The 18,178-nt window shown below is 35.5% G+C and overlaps 1 protein-coding gene across 3 annotated transcripts in view; it reads right to left on the bottom strand.

Annotated features, from left to right (window-relative positions):
* The window catches only part of LRP6 (LDL receptor related protein 6), a 125,615-nt gene that overhangs the window by 44,023 nt on the left and 63,414 nt on the right, over window positions 1-18,178 (bottom strand). For all 3 annotated transcript variants that reach the window (XM_032473222.1, XM_032473220.1, XM_032473221.1), the window contains 3 exons: window positions 17,779-17,910; window positions 14,789-15,185; window positions 13,535-13,706 (listed from right to left, as the gene is read on the bottom strand). In XM_032473222.1, coding sequence (XP_032329113.1) covers window positions 13,535-13,706; window positions 14,789-15,185; window positions 17,779-17,910 — 701 coding nt within the window. The remainder of the gene's footprint in view (window positions 1-13,534; window positions 13,707-14,788; window positions 15,186-17,778; window positions 17,911-18,178) is intronic.

Raw genomic sequence — 18,178 nt, 5'->3', positions numbered from 1 at the left:
GAGGTCTTTTTTCTACTTAGTGTATTTTTTTATTTCACTGTTTTTGTTAAAAAATTTTTTAAAAAACACAGATAAAAGGGTTCTCAATAAATCTCTCAGTCCCCTAAGGTTATAATCACAAAGTTATCAGGGATTTATGACACTCTAGATGCTCTCTCTGTAACTCAGTTTCAAGTAACTTGGATGACCAACTCTTTCCAACTACCCTAGAGCAACAGTATTAAATTCATTCTGACACTTTTATTATAAACATCAGCAGCTTCCTTACAAGTGGCAGTGACATCTTTTCTGCCTTTGACATTGCAGAAATAGGTATAACTCTTCTGTTCTACAAGACAGAGTAAGTCTTCTAAAGCACCAACTTCCAAGTCCCCAGCTGAGACTACTTCTACCATTGTAAGTGGCCTGTGTGCCAGGCAAATCAGCCTTCAGAAATGTTATTTTGGTACTAAAAACATGTGCATGCAAACAACATCTGCCCCCAAAGTTTCGGGTATAATCTTATGCAAGTGTTAATCTTTTATTCGTAAAATTATATTCCATATAAGTCAATACTGTGGCTGCCTAGACGGAATGACAAGCAAATATTTTCTTTATCTTTCCTCTCTAAAAATTTTAAAACACTTGCTGACATTCCAAAAACAGCCAAACCTTGGAAACAAAGTACTTAAAAATTGAGCAAAATTATGCTATACCCTTGTGTTTTCATGTGCAAATATCAATAAATATTTGATTTACATCTGACAGAAGAGAGATTATATTAGTTGAATGTTTATTCCTATCAGCTACAACAGGACTTCTATTAAGCCAAGTGAATAAATCCATATTTAAATAGAATGTTTTTTAAAAGTCAAAAACAGTTAAAAAGAATTAAATACTACTCCAACTCCTATATTAAATATTTCTTAAGTTAATAATTTCTCCTTGAGACATGAGTTTAGACTTTTTTTTACATTCATACTTTCTTGCAACAGACCATTTCAGGATATATTTTAAGTCTACGGTTTATCTTAAAATTACTTTGGTGTTTAAGAGTAAAAGGACTAAGCAAAGAAAAAGGGTTGATAATCTATTTACATATCTAACTAGAATGTGATCTCTAGAATAGAAGGAGCTTAATTCATCTATTTATGCCTCTCACAGCTACTATTAAAGAGCCTGGCAGACAAAGAACTCAATAAATACCTGTCAAATAATTTTTAAAAGGAAATAGGTTTCCTGAGACCTAAAACACTTAAGAAATCTTCCTAAAAATGGAAATGAAAATTTATGTAAAAGTTCTTATCCTCAGATCCCAGCTTAGCCATTTGAATGAATGAAAGGTATTCTTGCTCCAATTTTAAATCCATGTAAAAATGCACACTATTGCCTACTTTTGGAGAATGGATATATTCCTGATCCCTCCCAAAAGCAGAGCCCCAAGAATTTCTGGCCCCAATCTATTACTGCCTGAAACTTTGATCAAGGTGAAAAATCTCTCCTCTATTAGACATATAATTTAGAAGAGTCATTATTTTAGGCAGGAGAAGAATATTTTTATAACTGTCCTTTTACCTTCATCCTATTATAGAGAATGACTCTGGTATCTTCCTCTATCCCCCTTAACAAGGACTTCCCCCCAATCTATTTCCTTCCTTGCCAGCATCTCCAGTTTCTCCCTCTCCACAGGGTCCTTCTTTTCTGCCTTAAACACAACACAATTTCCGCCACCTTACAAAGACATTGTTTAAAAGTTGAATGATTGCTTTTACAGCCACATTCTTTGAATGTGATCTGTTAACAGCTGCCTCCACCTATTACCATTCATCCCCTTAACTCCCTACAACTGCCTGAAGTCTGTGACTCAGATCAAACAACTGAAACCGGTCATGGACTACTTTCTTGTTTCTCACTGCCCTTGCACTCTTTTGCCTCTTTTTAACCCACTGAAACTCTACACTGGGTTTCATGGCACAATCTCATCTTACTTCTTTTTCTATACAAAGACTGCTTTTTTATCTCTTCATTTCACTGATTCCTCTATTCTTTTTCAAACCTGGCTGGATATTTTCCAAGGTTTTCTGAGTTCTCTGTCTGTAAAACACCCTCCGAAAAGCCTATCAAGTCTTATGACTTTACTGTGACCTTATGTAGAAAAATTACAAATACATAAAATTCTAGTCTAAGGGCGCATCAGTTTCTACTGCAGTATTTCTAACTGCATCTCCTGGAAAATGTACTGTTACCTCATCTAAGTCACATGCTTAACAGAGAAGCTATCTTCTCCTAACAGAGCATCTAACACAGAGTACTAAATATTCTGTATTATAAAACTCTAAAACAGTATTTTCTTACAAGCTTACGGTATATAGTAAAACATGCCTGATTATTATTTTATTCCTAGTATCTTAAATCCATTATCTTGTATTTAATAAATTAACACTAATTTTGCTGATTACTGTGCTCAAATATTGGCCTTCCTATTAAAATTTATTCGCTGATCTAAAAGCATACATGCCAGAAGTTTTTTTTAAAAAACAGGTAAAATTTTAATAATATATTTTATCTAATCAAGTATATCCAAAATATTATTATTTCAACAATATTTTTATTTCAATATGTAATTAGTATTAAAAAATTCATTGAGACTTTGTTTTTTCATACTAGGTCTTCTTAGCATATATTTTACACTTCAGGCATCTCAATTCAGAGTAGCCACATTTTAGGTGCTCTGTAGCCGTGTGTGGCTACTGGCTACCGTAACGGACTGTGCAGGGTTAGAATTTCATGGTGGTGACTACACAGCCTACAACAAAATTAATTTACTCCTATTTTAGATTAGATCTCTATCCCTTCTCACACCAGCCACCTTCCAAGCTGCCCTACACTCTTCAGACTCAGCCACGCCACAAACAAATGTCTTCTATTTGGTCTTCCCTTTCTCCTCAGCAGAACTACACTTAATTCTAATATGGGCTAAAATTACTTCAAAAAAGGATTTCTCATGAAAAAATTCATCAGACTCTACTTTTTTTCATCTTTTATCACATTTGAGTTTATATTTCAAAGTACTAATTGAGATTTGTTAAGATTAAGGACAAAGGCCTGATTCTTTCATTTCTTTTAGGTTACCTCAAAATAAAAGTACTAAAACCATTTTGTATTAATAAGAGAATCCATATCTGCCATCTCCTTGGCTCTCCCCTTAAGAGCATTCAAGACTGGCAGATATGGTTGAAGCTGGGTGGTTCATGAGAATATTTACTCTGCTTTACTATATATGTCTGAAATTTTCCATAATTAAAAAAAATGAAGGGAAGAAAAAGAAGCAGCACATCCAAAGGCACTTGAATAATAATAGTAATAGTTGTTATTCATAAATGCTGTTACTGTTTCTGTTGTTAATATGATGTGGAAAGCAATTTATAAGAATCCTCTGAAGAAATTAAGGGATCAAGAGCTTAAAGAAAATCTGACTGTGAGATTTCACATCTGAAGAACCATATATTCCCCTTTATACAGAGTTCAATGATTACTTTCTGAAATATTTCCTTCCATTACTTTTGCAGAGTTGACACTTCTATTAGGAACATGGCTACTGCCCTAAACACTTCTCTTTCACCAGCCGCACAATCTCTAATGGGCAGAAGCAACATAGTGAAACAAGAACATGTTGCTCTGTCTCAAAGAACAGTACTATTATATTTCTCATGCCCAACAAGTAACAGTTCTGGACAGGTTATTGGTTTATGAATATAGTTTTAAGCCTCTTTATGTTTAAAATAACCACCCAAATCCTGGTAAAAGCTTGCTTGTACATTCTGAACCCAGAACAAATGCACCATTTTAGGGGATTCCAAAAGATTACCCTTATGCTTTAAAAGTTGAGCCAACACTAATTAAATCTGCTGGCAACTCCTGAGGGTGTGCTTCACCGTATTACTTCAGAGTGGTTTAATTAAACTGAAATTAGGCTTCTGTCACTTCTAAAATCTACCTCCAAATCTGAACCAGAGACTCCAGTGGTTTCAGCTGCTTCAACCACATTGTGGTATGGATTTAACATTCTGAGGCATTCCCAAATACTGCAAACCACACTGAGAATATGGGCTACAACAGGAAACAGATGTGGGTTAACCAGAACATTATCTCCACAGAGTGGAGGTAATGGTAAACCTTCTGCAGACATCACATCCAGTTTTTTGGTTTTTTTTTTTTTTGAGCAGTTTCATCAGATCATTAAATGTCAAGGCAGGATTATCCATGAAATCTTGGAATGCAGCCAGTCTACTACCAAAGCTGCTGCTATGCAACTTCACTTGACTAGACACGTTCAAGAAAGATGACAGCAGGACAACCAGGTACCCATCATAAAGTGAACTGGAGTGGGAATGCTACAAAGTCCAGAAGAGAAACACAAATTACACTCACAATGAACCACTCCTCTTATAATGTTCCAGCCAATATCCAAAACAAGTAATGAATTAGAAGTTTATATATATGAGAGACAAACAGATACCACTGGTGGCTGGCTGACATGCTTCACAGGGTACAAAATATAATTTCACAGAAATGGCATTTTAAAAAACACTATCCATGCATGGAAATAACATTTCAGCTTGCAGAATCTCACTGGATGACAAGTAAAGTGAAATGCTTTGCACCTAGCAGGGGAAGCAAAAGGATGCCAGGCACCTGTTTGAGAGAGAAGTAAGGGCAAGTTCAGCACTGCACTTAAAAGCCTTTTAACCTCCTTCAAGACAGAGCATCTGAATAAATATAAGTGATGTTTAATATGAAAAGACAAAGTATCATATTTGCACTAGGTAGTTTTGTAACTTTTTTCCATGTTTAGAATATTAAACATTTGCAGTTACTATGTCTTTTACAGATAGAGGTAAGAATTGCTAACGTGACCAAAGCATTATAAAACCTGAATTACTCAGGAAAACTATAAAACTGAGACAGGTTTTCAGATGAAGATATCATCATGATAAAAACCAACACCACCACATTGGTCAATTTACCCAACTGCTTCACGAGACAGTTCTGACAACCCCACTGTCCTGGAGTATTCAATAAACCCTAATGGGAGAAACATTAGCATGTTAACAATGGAAAACTGCTCCCTTTCCTCTCATTCTTTTCAAGCACAACTATAATATATTCTATTTGGAATCTGAGTAGGAAGAAAAAAAATCAATTCTAACACCTTAGTATTAAGGCAAACTACTCCAGTACCAATGAGCACGCCTTACGCTCAAATACTGGTTCTTAAATACTCTTCTTCATCAAAAAGTACTTTACAAATTATGGAGGCTCTTTACAAAATTAAAACTAAATTACCATATGATCCAGCAATCCTCTTTCTGGTATAAAAGAACTGAAAACAGGATCCCAAAGAGATATTTATATGCCTATGTTCACTGCAGCAGTATTCACAATAGTAAAGAGGTGAAACCAATCTAAACGTCCATCAGCAGATGAATGACTAAAGAAAATGCGGTATATAAATACAATGGAATATTATTCAGCCTTTAGAAAGTACACAACACAGATGAACCCTGAGGACATGCTAATGAAATAAAGCCAGTCACAGGAAGATAATACTACAAGATTCCACTTATATGAGGAATCTAAAGTAATCAAACTCTTAGAAATACAAAGTAAAATAGTAGTTGCCAGGGGCTGGTAGGGAGGGTGTTGTTCAACAGGTATGGAGATTGACTTCTGCAAGATGAAAAAGTTTTAGAGATCTTGCACAACAATGTACATATAATTAACACCACTGTACATTTAAAAATAGTTCAGATGGTAGATTTTATGTTATGTGTTTTACTACAATTAAAAAAAAAAGATGGAAGTATGTGAAAAGGACACAAGAATCACCTTGAGGGTGCTCCTAATGCCAATTCTGGGACAATTTTTGCAACAATATAATGATAACGGGATACAACCTGTAAAATAAAATTAACATCCATGCATTCAGATATATACATATATATGTCTACATATATATGAATAATTGAGTGAACAGGAGAGGAGGCAGCTCTTCCTTACATACCAACTAATAAATATAACAGGAATAATGGAAATGGTATCAATGTAATTTCCTGGTGTTGATCATTATTCTATGAGTTTATAAAATGAACCTGGGTGAGAGTTTTATTACTCCTGCAAATTTTTTGTTGAAGTCTAAGATTATTTCAAAATGAACAGTTTAAAAAAAGAGGCAACAGAACTCAACACCAAAAGTACAGTATTAGGAGTTGGGAAATGAATTCCATTGCTTTCTTTGTAAACAGATAGTTCTATGACTTGAGGAAACAAAAGAAGCTAACTAAGCAAAAAGCACCAAGTACTGTTGAATTTTGGAAGAGAAGCCTGGAACAGAAAGAAGAAATGTTTGTGTGAGTATATGGAACTATCTAGAAACCATCTGATAACATCAAAATCGTATGAATATGGCTTTTTCTCCAAAGACAACACTTTGAAAACCCAAGAAACACTGTTTGCTTACTATCTGTAGATTAATGAAATCTACTGTGGCACAGATGGTTTGGGTTTTTTTCTTTTTCATATCTTAAGAATAACAATGTAACTAAAACACAAAAGCAGTATTACAAATCTCAATCAAATATAAAAGTCAAGTCATAAATCAATCCAAAATCAAAATTAAATAAGCAACAAAAACAAAAACCCTTGAAAAGAGGCTATATTAACAGCATAAAGCCTCTAATTTCAGTCCCACTTGGAAACTCAACAAGTCTGGCAGATTTCAGAAGCTCAAAAAATTTACAAATGAAATAACAAAATACTTCTCTATTGAAAATCTCAGTACAATAAAAGGCATGCTAACTCCTTTCCTGAGACTGTTATTTCAGATCAAATCTACCAAAAAACAAATCATAGGACAATGAATGAAGAGTTTGAGAAATCTATTACAGTTCAACAACAACAACAAAAAAATACAGGGCCTGCATTATAACATTCTTAATATTTTTAAGTGGTAAACTACACTTAAAGTGGAAAAAAATTGAAGGAGAATCCTTTGTTCCTTATGGATAACTTTAGGAATGACTATTACACAGAATCCTTAAATAGCTGGTGATAACTTAACATTGAAACAAGAAGTTAAAATACTTGTCACTGTTAACACTGCTCAAGGTTTTGCAAATTCCCTCCCAAGAAGTCCCAAAACTGTGGTCCTTGCCATTATATGACTATTTACCCTTTCCAAACCTTCTAAAAATAAAATCTCAATGACCCCTTTAGAAATATAATAGTTCCCAGCTACAGGGAAATAACCTCCTGAAAAATTATGTTTTACATGGACTCATTAACATTTACATGTTTGGCAAGCTTCAAACAACATCTTTAAACATTTATTTAAACCTATTATGCATGTTAATAATAGAGTAGCTTGTATACAGGTCAATGCAAAATCTAACTTAATAGCTTACCAGAAGTTGCTGTCAGTAAAACTGAATTACTAAAGACACTGAGCCCCCAACAGGCAAGTTTTCTTTAGGTAACAGGAATTAAATGCACAGTAAATCAGGAAAAGTTTAAAGGAAAAAAGAAAATATTCATGTCATCTGCAATATAAATTTCCTTTCAGCAACTCTTCCATTCCAAAATGTATTATCTGTTTTTAACCTAAGATATGCAGTTAGGATGAAAAACAGAAAATGTTACAACTGGAAGGAACCTAAAGATCATCTGGTTCAAATGATCTCATTGGCCAAATACAAAGACCAGAGATTATGTGAATTATCTAAAGGCATCCAGTTAAATGGCAAAATCAAACAATAACTAGGTCAGAGTCCAATATTATAAAATGTTTCAATAAAGATCTAGAGATTACCATCCATACTACTAAACACCGTTATAAATTATAAAGAGGCTGACTGACCTCTCTTCTCAAGAAAGTAGGACATTAAAATCAGCACTCTTACTTCAGAAGTCCCAAAACTGAAGGAATAAGAAAGGTACTTCTGAAATAATCAGACTGAAACTAAAAACATCTCCCCACATATTAAATGGTTTTATATTAAAACATTAGAGAAAGTATACCAGCATAACATTTAAAAAATGATCCTTGTGTTCACAGCAGCACTCTTTACAATAGCCAAGACATGGAAGCAACCTAAATGTCCACTGACAGGTGACTGGATAAAGAAGTGGTACACACACACACACACACACATAGGAATACTTCTCAGCCATAAAAAAGAGAATAAAATAATGATATTTGCAGCAACACAGATGGACCTGGAGATAGTCATATTAAGTGAAGTAAGCCAGGAAGAAAAATACCATATGTTATCACTGACATGTAGAATCTAAAAAAAGGACACAAATGAACTTATTTACAAAACAGAAACAGACTCACAGAAATAGAAAACAAACTTACAGTTACCAGAGTGGAATGTGGGGAATGGAAGGATATACTGGGAGTTTGGGATTTGCAGATACTATTATATATAACACAGATAAACAAGGTTCTATGGTATAGCACAGGGGACTATATCCAACACCTTGTAATAGCCTGTAACGAAAAAGAATATGAAAAGGGATATATATGTATAACTGAATCAATGTGCTGTACACCAGAAACTAACATATAACACTGTAAATCAACTACACTTCAAATAAATAAATAAATAAATAAATTATTATCCAAGAGCAAGTTCAAACTTGGTCACTAAACTGCTTTCTAAGTACCAACATACATCAGATTATCCTAATTTACATAGATGAAATTATACTAACTCCTAAGTGAGGCAACTGTATCTTGTTTGATGAAGCTCCAGGGTTTGTTGTGGCCGTTCAGGAAACTATCATCAAGCAAAGTCTCTCTCCTCATATGTACATGCAAAAGTTTTTTTAGAGCCAGAAAAAGCAGAGTGGATAATGAGATGACAGAGCACATAATTGGATAATATACTACTCCAGCTGCTGTAGATGATAACAAGTTAAGTAGTTTAGAATTATACATTAACAGGTACTTTTCAAATAGGAGTTCAAAGATACAGCATCATAAGATACACCCCAAACAGATACAAGCTGATACAATAGGACAGAACCATGTTCACAACTCAATGACTAAAGGCCAAAATCCAGGTATTCTGTTGAGCTGAGGAATCTAACCATGGAATTTATCAGTATCATTCTTCTGTTACTACATGTCAAAAAGATGGGAGGGGAAAATATTCACACATACACATATAGCGTGGTATAGTAGAAATGGCAAAAAATCAGGTATTTAAGTTCAATATCTTGAACATTTCTCTAAAACTGGAAGTAAAATCAATTTTAAGGAACACTCATAAACTGGCAGACTCAAAAGGAAGCACTTGTTGGTACATGCCATACACTCAGAAGAGCTTTATCTCAACAACAGACAATTATACTATTATAATTTCCTAAGGAAGAATTAACCTTAGAATCAAACAATAAGAAAAATCACCATAAATGGGTCCTTGTATGTTTTAACAGACTTTCACAATACACAGGCTAAAGATGCCAGACAAAGAAATTACTTTAAAAAGAAATCTGAATACTTGGGAAACAAATCTCTCTATTAGAGTACTGATAAAATAGAGGAAGCTGTCATGACAGGAAAACGTAGCGCTGCAATTTCAGGCTTAGGCTATGAAATAGAACATTCACCAAACGCCAAGTTTTCAGCACACATCCTACATAATAATACCCTCTTTATTCAAAAATTTCTTGGTACTCAAGGCTCCAATAATCTATGTTTCTGTTTCCCAACAAAGTTGTGCCGGGTATAATTAGATTTGGACAAAACTACCTATGGGCACTGTATTCTCTAAAGTAGGGAAATTTACAATAAAAGGGATTTATTTTCTACATGCCCTTGAAATAGATAAGAAAATCTCTCTATCGACAAGTACAAGATGTTGCTGCATTTGTCAGCATAAGCTCAGAAATGAAAAGAGGAAAAATGAGTAAAAAGTGCATAATGAGGAAATTCCAGCTAAGGCAGTATTATTATTTTCAATAAAACCAGTGATGGAAACACATTAATTTTGTCAATCAGTTAAACTGGTAACCTGAAGAAAATACAAGCTAACAGTGCATTCTTAACTTTATACAACAGCAAGAAAAGGCTTTAAACTTGAAGTGATCTGTGATATGTCCTCACTATTGGTATTAGCAGTACTTCTGGCCCTCAGTGCAACAAGCGTTTCTGGCAGTGAAACCTGACCAAGAAAAATAAGAACGCTATTAAGACACAAGGTGTTTTTGCCTACTGCACGGTCTTACAAAACAGAAATAAAGGCTTGCTTGTCCCCCCATCAGAAAAACAGAAACCATTCTTTCTTCTAATGCTTTAGTATTTATTATCAGGAAGCCCCAGAACACTAAAATAACACTTGGGGGCGGGGCGGGGTAAGGGGAGCCCAGTGCAGACAAGTAAACTAGAGGCCTGTACGTCAAAGCTGATAAGTGATTTCAGCATAATGAAGAAGCGTAAACAAGTACCAGCAAGCACCTTTTAAGTAACACCTACAATTAAGTGGTTACTATCACGTGACAAGTAGGGAAATCAGACACATCCTCACGAACACATTCTTAAATTAAAGCACCAGCCAATACAATGACCGTGTTTTAAAAAAATGACATCATTAGCAATTCCCTGTACCCCATCCCTCTTTGCAGAAGTTGATTATAAACCTCAGGAAAACCTAATCATTCTTTCTTGCAACTCTGTACAATAAAAACTGAGTCTGAAACTCAGAGCTCCGCATCTCTCTTCTCCAGTTTCCCCAATCCTTAGACCCAGCTCCCCAATACATCCAGCGTGTGGTTACATCACCACTTCCAAAAAAAAAAAAAAAAAAGGGAATGAGAACCTGATTAAAGGAATCTCCAATGAGGGAGCAGAGAGCATAAGTGAGTGAACATTCTGAGCTCTTCCCTTAAGATCCACTCAAAACACAAGCGCTTACTACGCCTTACCTTGCTACATGATAATTTACCAAATACCTAGCTTTTCTTCCCAAATGTACTAGAAACATATCCCGAGTAAACTCTAAGTCTTCCAGAAGGGAACAGGGCTACTACAACCACAATTTACTATTTTCTTATAGTTCCAGGAAAAAGCAGCTTTCATTCTTGTGCAGGACAAAAACTGGGAAGCTTTCTTAAGGGAACTAGCAAGCAAGGAGCATGTGACCTAGACCAGGGTCAGTGCCTAGGATCAGCTGATACACAACAAGAGCCTAGCAAGGAAGCTTAGAAAAAGAAACATTTTAAAAATTATGTGTCTTCCCGAAAGTTTTCAAGCTGGCTATAACTGAACTGCTACCAAGCAAAGCGAAATGCAAAGCTGGTGGTGACAGCTGCTCCTATAATCACTATTAGCCTCAGAGAGGGAAACTAACACTTTCTCCCCTAGTTACACAAGATTAATTTAGATGAAACTATGCTCTTTCCATAGTTTGTCATATACCAGCAATTTTACACATCATTGTGTATTTAGACAGTAACAGATAATAGTATCTGCTCTCTTTATCTCCCAGATGTGTCTGTAAAAGGAAAATGACAAAAGCATTGAACGCTCAATTAGGGAAACTCCATCAGACTCTCCAGGGGAAACAATGAAGGGAGGTCTTTGTGGGTGTAATTTGGAGGAAGTAGATGTACCACCAACCCCAAATAATCTGTCAAAAAAAGAACAAGGAACAAACAGCAGCTGTGTTCCAGCAAACCTCAAAGAAGAGAAACAGATCTGAAAGGCAAGCTTTAGGATGCTGGCACCAGTCAAGGAAGAAGGAAAGAAAGAAGTGAGGAAGCAAATACCACCAAACGCACACACACACACACACAAACACACACAGACATCAAGAGGCCAGAATTAACACAAATTTTAAGATTTACTGTACTTATTGTAAACTAAGAAAATAAAACTGTGTAATAAATATTATATAGTTACATAATGTGTATTCATTTTTATTCTTAAACACTGTCATTCAGAACCTCTATAAATTCCTATTTCTCTACCTGAATCCCTCCTGAACACTTTGTGATTTTGAATAAATTTCTGAAATGCTAAAAGTGACCAAAAGTAGGGAAAATCAGACTTGAAAAATTCCCCAAAAGAAACAAATGTTTTCTTTACAATCTAATCAGTCAGCCAGAGTAAGCTAACATCAAATACGGAATTTTTAAAATCTTACAAAATAATGAATCAAGTGCTCTTCTCTAATGTAAATTACACACTCCTCCCTACATGCAGACATTCCTCTAGGACAGATGGGCGTTGAACTGATTTTCTAAGAGTAGTAATACCTATGTATACTCATACGTATAGTCCACAGCTCATCAACAATACACATTTGCAAATTCGTTGGGAATGGTGTATGATTTGTACTCAAGCCTACCCCAGTGAAGCTAACATCCTGTCTGAAAAGCGAACTCGTGACCTCTGTCTCATTAGCACTGCACTCCAGCTGCTAAAGATTCAAACTCCAATTTGGATTTAAAGGGGGTGGGGGCAGTGAGACAGTAACAGCAGGGAGAAAATTTATATAGTCAAGTCTATGCAAAATTTTCTATTAATGGAAACCAGCTGCAAGTGTAGGAGATGATTTTCAGTATTTAAGCCTGGTGGAATACTAAAGAGTTTTTTCTATTCCAAGATTCCGTTCTGAAAGGAAGGCCTTTTAACTCATTATTCCCTCAGAGTCCCTGAAACTCCTAAGAATTACCTTTCTAAAGTAACTGCTGTAGAGCCCAAATCATCTATTAGGAGACACGTGCTGTGGCTGTGAAGAGTCATTCAAAGCTATTCCTTATATGAGAAGTCATTCATTCTCCAAAGAAATATCGTGATCAAAACTCTGTTTTAAGAATGTGATCCACAAGACCTCTAGTACAGCTCAATTCAAAGTTATAAAATTTAGACTTCACATTCAATATCAAGGATATATGCCCTTTACAAAATAATATGATAAAATATTCACATATGGTGGTTGTTTCCACCATAATTCTATTCTGATTACCGCAACTTACCTCTGTCATTTGGTAAATATTTTTCCCAGCTTTGGTTTATTAATTTTTCTCCCAGACAGTTCATAAATAAATTTAAAAACTGTTTGCGTATAACCATCTTAATATATGCCACCACCTGCCCCAACACCGCCACCACCAAAAAAGCTACATACACACACGTTGGCTTTGTTTTCCTGACGTGACTACCAGCTCTTCCAGTCATATCTGGTTTGTACAAAATGCCCCTAGGAAATTCAGGCAGTGGCTTTACCCATAATGAGAAAAATCATTCCCATAAGCTTTTAAGACTAGAAATAGATAAATACGTTCTTCTCATGCCAGGATAACTGAGAAATCCCAGGGTTAGGTGGAAGAAAATATGCAATCCCTAGAATCCCGAAGGTTGAGTATAATTTCCTATACAAGACACCTCTGTCACCCCAGTGAAGAGATAAGAATATTTGCATCAAATTACCATCAATTATAAAACCATTATAAAACTGGTTTTAAAATGAAAAAGCAAGAAACAAACCTCAATTTTGTCTGTTTTGGCATCTCCCCAGTATATTTTGCCTTCATCGTAATCCAAGGCTAAACCATTTGGCCAACCAAGAGAAGTGTTAACCAACACTACTCGATCAGAACCGTCCAGAGCTGCTCGCTCAATTTTCGGGATTTCTCCCCAGTCAGTCCAATACATGTACCTACAGAAGTACAAAGAATATGAGCTAAAAACAGGTAATAAGCATGAAGCTTCAGATATCCTACAGGTGAGATCCACCCTTCTTTTACATTGGTTATCAGTTAACATCACAGAAGGAAAAAATAACCACAGGACTTACAACACACGAAGAGTATGTTCAAGACATTTGTAATAGCAGTGTATAAGCTTCTAGAAAGTTTTCAGATCAAACAGTGTTTTCTAGAACGGATAATGAAAATGTTTTCTGATAATGAGATTCTGTTTTTAGTTATACGTTTTTTCAAAATATGTTGTGCTCCTTCCCCCAGTCTTCTCTTTCTCTTGCTGGCCTGTCATCTCTAACACAAAAAGGTTATCCCAGTAGTAATATTCAGATGGCAAGCTGAATTCCCAAAGTAACTAACTTTTCCTGTAGAGCTAAGTGATTCTTGTGGCTCCTGAGAGTTTAAGTGGCTCCAAGACACTGGAATACACTGAGCTGTAATCATTTATCACTATGTTTCCCCACAGAATAAACTTCATAGTAACAAATAACACTGGTAAGCATGTCGAAAGCTGTGTTTCCCTGGACTGTGGTCAGGCTATTACAGCCAAAAAAAAAAAAAAAAAAACCAGGCATACAGCTGCATGGCCTGACAAAGTTTTAGAAATCAAGTCATTCATTCATTCGTATGTTTGAGGATACATTAAAAAGTAAGATATACCCTTTACCATATAATTTTAGAAGTACTGAAAATGAGGTGAAATTAAATCATCTAGGGGAAGACAGAGAGTTCTAAAAACAATTTCTTTCCATATTTTTCATGGTCACGATGTAACCTTGGCAAAATCTGCAGCCAACATCCAAAGTCAGCAAACATGGACTTAATTTAGAAAGAAAAAGCATTCAAAACATTCAAGAAAAAACTAGCAATTCTTTAATTTGATATTTTATTCCAATCACTATATTCTAAAAATGGACAGCCATTAAAGAGCTATTTATTGGAAACCAACATATACTTCATGTTGTTTCTGTCAGTGTTTTTAGGGACCTGTAGAAAACAGAAACACCTGGCAAAATTTTCTATCAGCAGAGCTTCTTACCCAACCATGGGATCTAACACAATAGCCCGGGGTTCCTCTAAGTCCTCTGAAATCAAGATCTTCCTCATGGTCCCGTTGAGCCTTGTCACCTCGATCCGATCAGTGCCAGTATCTGTCCAGTAAAGATTTCGGGCAACCCAATCAACTGCAATACCATCAGGATGTGCAATTTGAGCAGTGACCACAAACTGACTGCCAGATCCATCTATGAATGAGCGGCGTATGGCCCTCACTTCATCATCAGTCCAGTAGATGTAGCCTTCCACAGGGTCATAATCTATGGCAATGGCATGACGGATGTCTTCCAGCTGTAGAACGATGTCTGTGAAATCTGGCGTATCCAAAGAAATGCGTCTCAAGTCTGTTCTTCGGGCTAAAAGCAATAATTCAGTGGCACCTAGAACAACAAAGTGAAAAAAATGAAGAAAAAACGTGCAACCCACAAGAAAAATTTAGTCATTCTAAATAAAGAAGGCAGAATTTCTTTAGGAATTGAAAAGTAAATGCATATAAAAGGATACTAGGGTCTATTTAGGGTGGAAATGGAAAGTAATGCAATGAAATAGGAACAGCTTGGCTATGAGGTCAAGTTCTATTAATGGCCGAGCTCTCCAAATCAACTTTTGATTCCCTCTTGTTTCATTCATTATACAGCCCCTGGAATTAGTAACAGCTACTTAAAGGTATAATGAATAGTAACTAAGTAATGACTAAGAAGCTAAGTAGCTGGATATTAAAGAAAGGAAACATAAGATACAGGTCCTGTGTTCAAGAAGGATGTTTTAAAACTTAAAGGAAAGTAGGAAAAGGATCTTTTGTGATTAATGAGAATGTTCTAAAACTGAACGGATTGTGATGGTTGCACAACTCTATAAATTTACTAAAAATCACTGAATTGAAGACTTGATATGGCTGAATTTTAAGATATGTTAAATTACATCTCAGTACAGCTGTTTTAACAGAGAGGACTATAGGGCAATGCCTGACAGAAGTAAGGACAAAGGAGGCTATGGAGGAGGGAACAGCAGCAGGAGAGAGGGAATCAGGTAAATCAACACAACAGGTAAGAACAAGAGCTACGCATCTGACAGAGTTGGATCTGAGTAGTTACACAAAGTTAGGCCAAACACCTCATCTCTCTAAGCCTAGTTTCTTCATCTATATCTCATAGGATTGCTGTGAGAATTAAAGGAGACAAATGTTAAATTCAGAAATGTACCAAACATATAAGTACTCAAAAAATACTAATATTATTATTATTATTATTATTATTATTATTATTATTATTATTATTATTACTACCATTAAAAAATAAACTTTCAAATTTTTATTTCACTGACTTTTCAATCAGATTTATTTAGAAACATTCTAACCCAAAATAGAATTCAGTAAAAACATAGCTGAGAATGAGAATATTAAGCTCAATTTTTTGGTTTGTTTTTATTTTTAATGTTGAAGTCAACCACTAGCAAAAAGTCATCTAACTATAAAAGCTAATAAAAGGTAGTAAGCAAGCTGGCATCTGAAAGAATGAAAAAAGATTTGCAACCAAAGAAATGAGTCCAAAAGAAAATACTGGCATTAAATTTCCAGCATTATAGCAGAAGAAACTGAGAAGAAGGAATGACATTCTCAGCATCAGCCTTCTGACTTTACAGCTAATTATAAATGAACCCTATCTTGGAGGAAATACAGCCCTAAATGCCACAGCAGGCACCAAGCAGGAATAACTTTATACAATTCACTGTCTCTGCTAACTACCAAAAGGAGCCAGCCCTAAACTCTGCAAACAAAGAAGTCACAGAAAGTGAAGCTGTTAATTTGGCAAGGAGATCAAAACAGAAGAGTTAACTTAAGGCTACTACCTGCCAAATGTTTAACTGAAATTCAAAATACTAGTTAAACATGTACGTTTGCACTGCTGGGAGGGAGCAGACAGACCACTATTGCTAACATAAATCCTCTGTTTTAAAGTCAGGCTACATTTTTAAACAAAAAAGCAACATTACAAAAACCTTTTGTTTTAAATTGAAACCAAATTATTGTTTGCCATGGAAACTGTCTGACAAGAGTCAGCCAGCTTCACCTTTGACTGGGAGGATAATTTATCAATGCCAAGTCATGACAAATATCCTGTACACCAACTCAATTCCATCTCTCTGACTCCCTGACCCCCTTGCCAGGAACTCTAACCTACTCCGAAATAAAAGGCTTCTGCTTTTCAGAGTTAGATAAAGAAGCCACTGCTAAATATAACAATTTTCTTACCAGGTCTTGCTGGTGGCTAGAGAACCAGTTGGTGATCCAGAGGGTTAAGAATGAAGAATAACATTTTCATTAAGAAGAAAAAGAGAAGAACTGGTGTTTTCCCAAACCAGAAGTCCCTTGAAATGTCCTAAATCAGAATAGTTCTCCAACATGCCCTCTCTCTACAGGGAACTGTGAGTAAGGAGAAGAGGCAGTGTGGTGGTGAAGTACAGAAAGAGGTTGCTTTAAACAGTACAATAAGGAATCTTTTCTTCTGAAGGCACTCCTCTGTTGTTAAAAGGCAATTAAAAATATCACTCAATCATTTTTTAGAAAACATATCTACCCCATGATAATCTTTATAGTTAAAGTTTACTAAACATCTTTTCCTTGCAGACATTCTTTTTTATAAGTGCTATTTACTGTTAAAAATGTATTCAAGTAGTCATTTCCACAAGAATCAATTGTGATATCAATGACTATGAGATTTGATAGAGAAAAAAACAGTACCTAATTTGTTTTCATAAATCCATGTGAAAATTTTAATTACTAGAATGATTCATAAAATAGTATTCAAGAGATGCCATAAAACACAAAGCCCTCCTATCACGTAACCAGTTGTGAAGACTGAGATTAAGTGACTGGTCTCCCAAAGCACTGTAACCTATAGAGATATAAAATAAATCATAAAAAATTCCAATTGCTATCAAAAATTCTTCCTTCTTTGGAGACCGTCTTCTTACCATCTTTGCAGGTTTTTCCATTCTCCAGGAGTTTGACCCCAGTTGGGCAAGCACACTGATAAAAAGGCTTGACTGGAGACATCAAACACAAGTGGGAACAACCACCATTATCAATTCCACATGGATTTGTAGCTGTCAAATATAAATCACACTGATTAATACCAATGATTATGGATGACCTCCCACACTCTAGGTACACAGAGGTTAACAACCATAACATGAGCAACTGCGATAAACCAAATTATTACCACATGTCATCCAGGTGCTTGACTACCAGACCATCTTCAAGGAAGGGAATTAATCAGTGAGAATTTACTGAGCATTTTGTACCCAAAGAAAACTTACAGGAAATAAAGCAGGAGGCCCCTACTCTAAAAGAATTTACAATCTGGCCAGTATG

This window comes from Camelus ferus, chromosome 34 (genome assembly GCF_009834535.1).
Source record: "Camelus ferus isolate YT-003-E chromosome 34, BCGSAC_Cfer_1.0, whole genome shotgun sequence".
In the NCBI taxonomy this organism is placed as follows: Eukaryota; Metazoa; Chordata; class Mammalia; order Artiodactyla; family Camelidae; genus Camelus; species Camelus ferus.
This window is presented reverse-complemented; position numbering and strand designations above follow the sequence as displayed.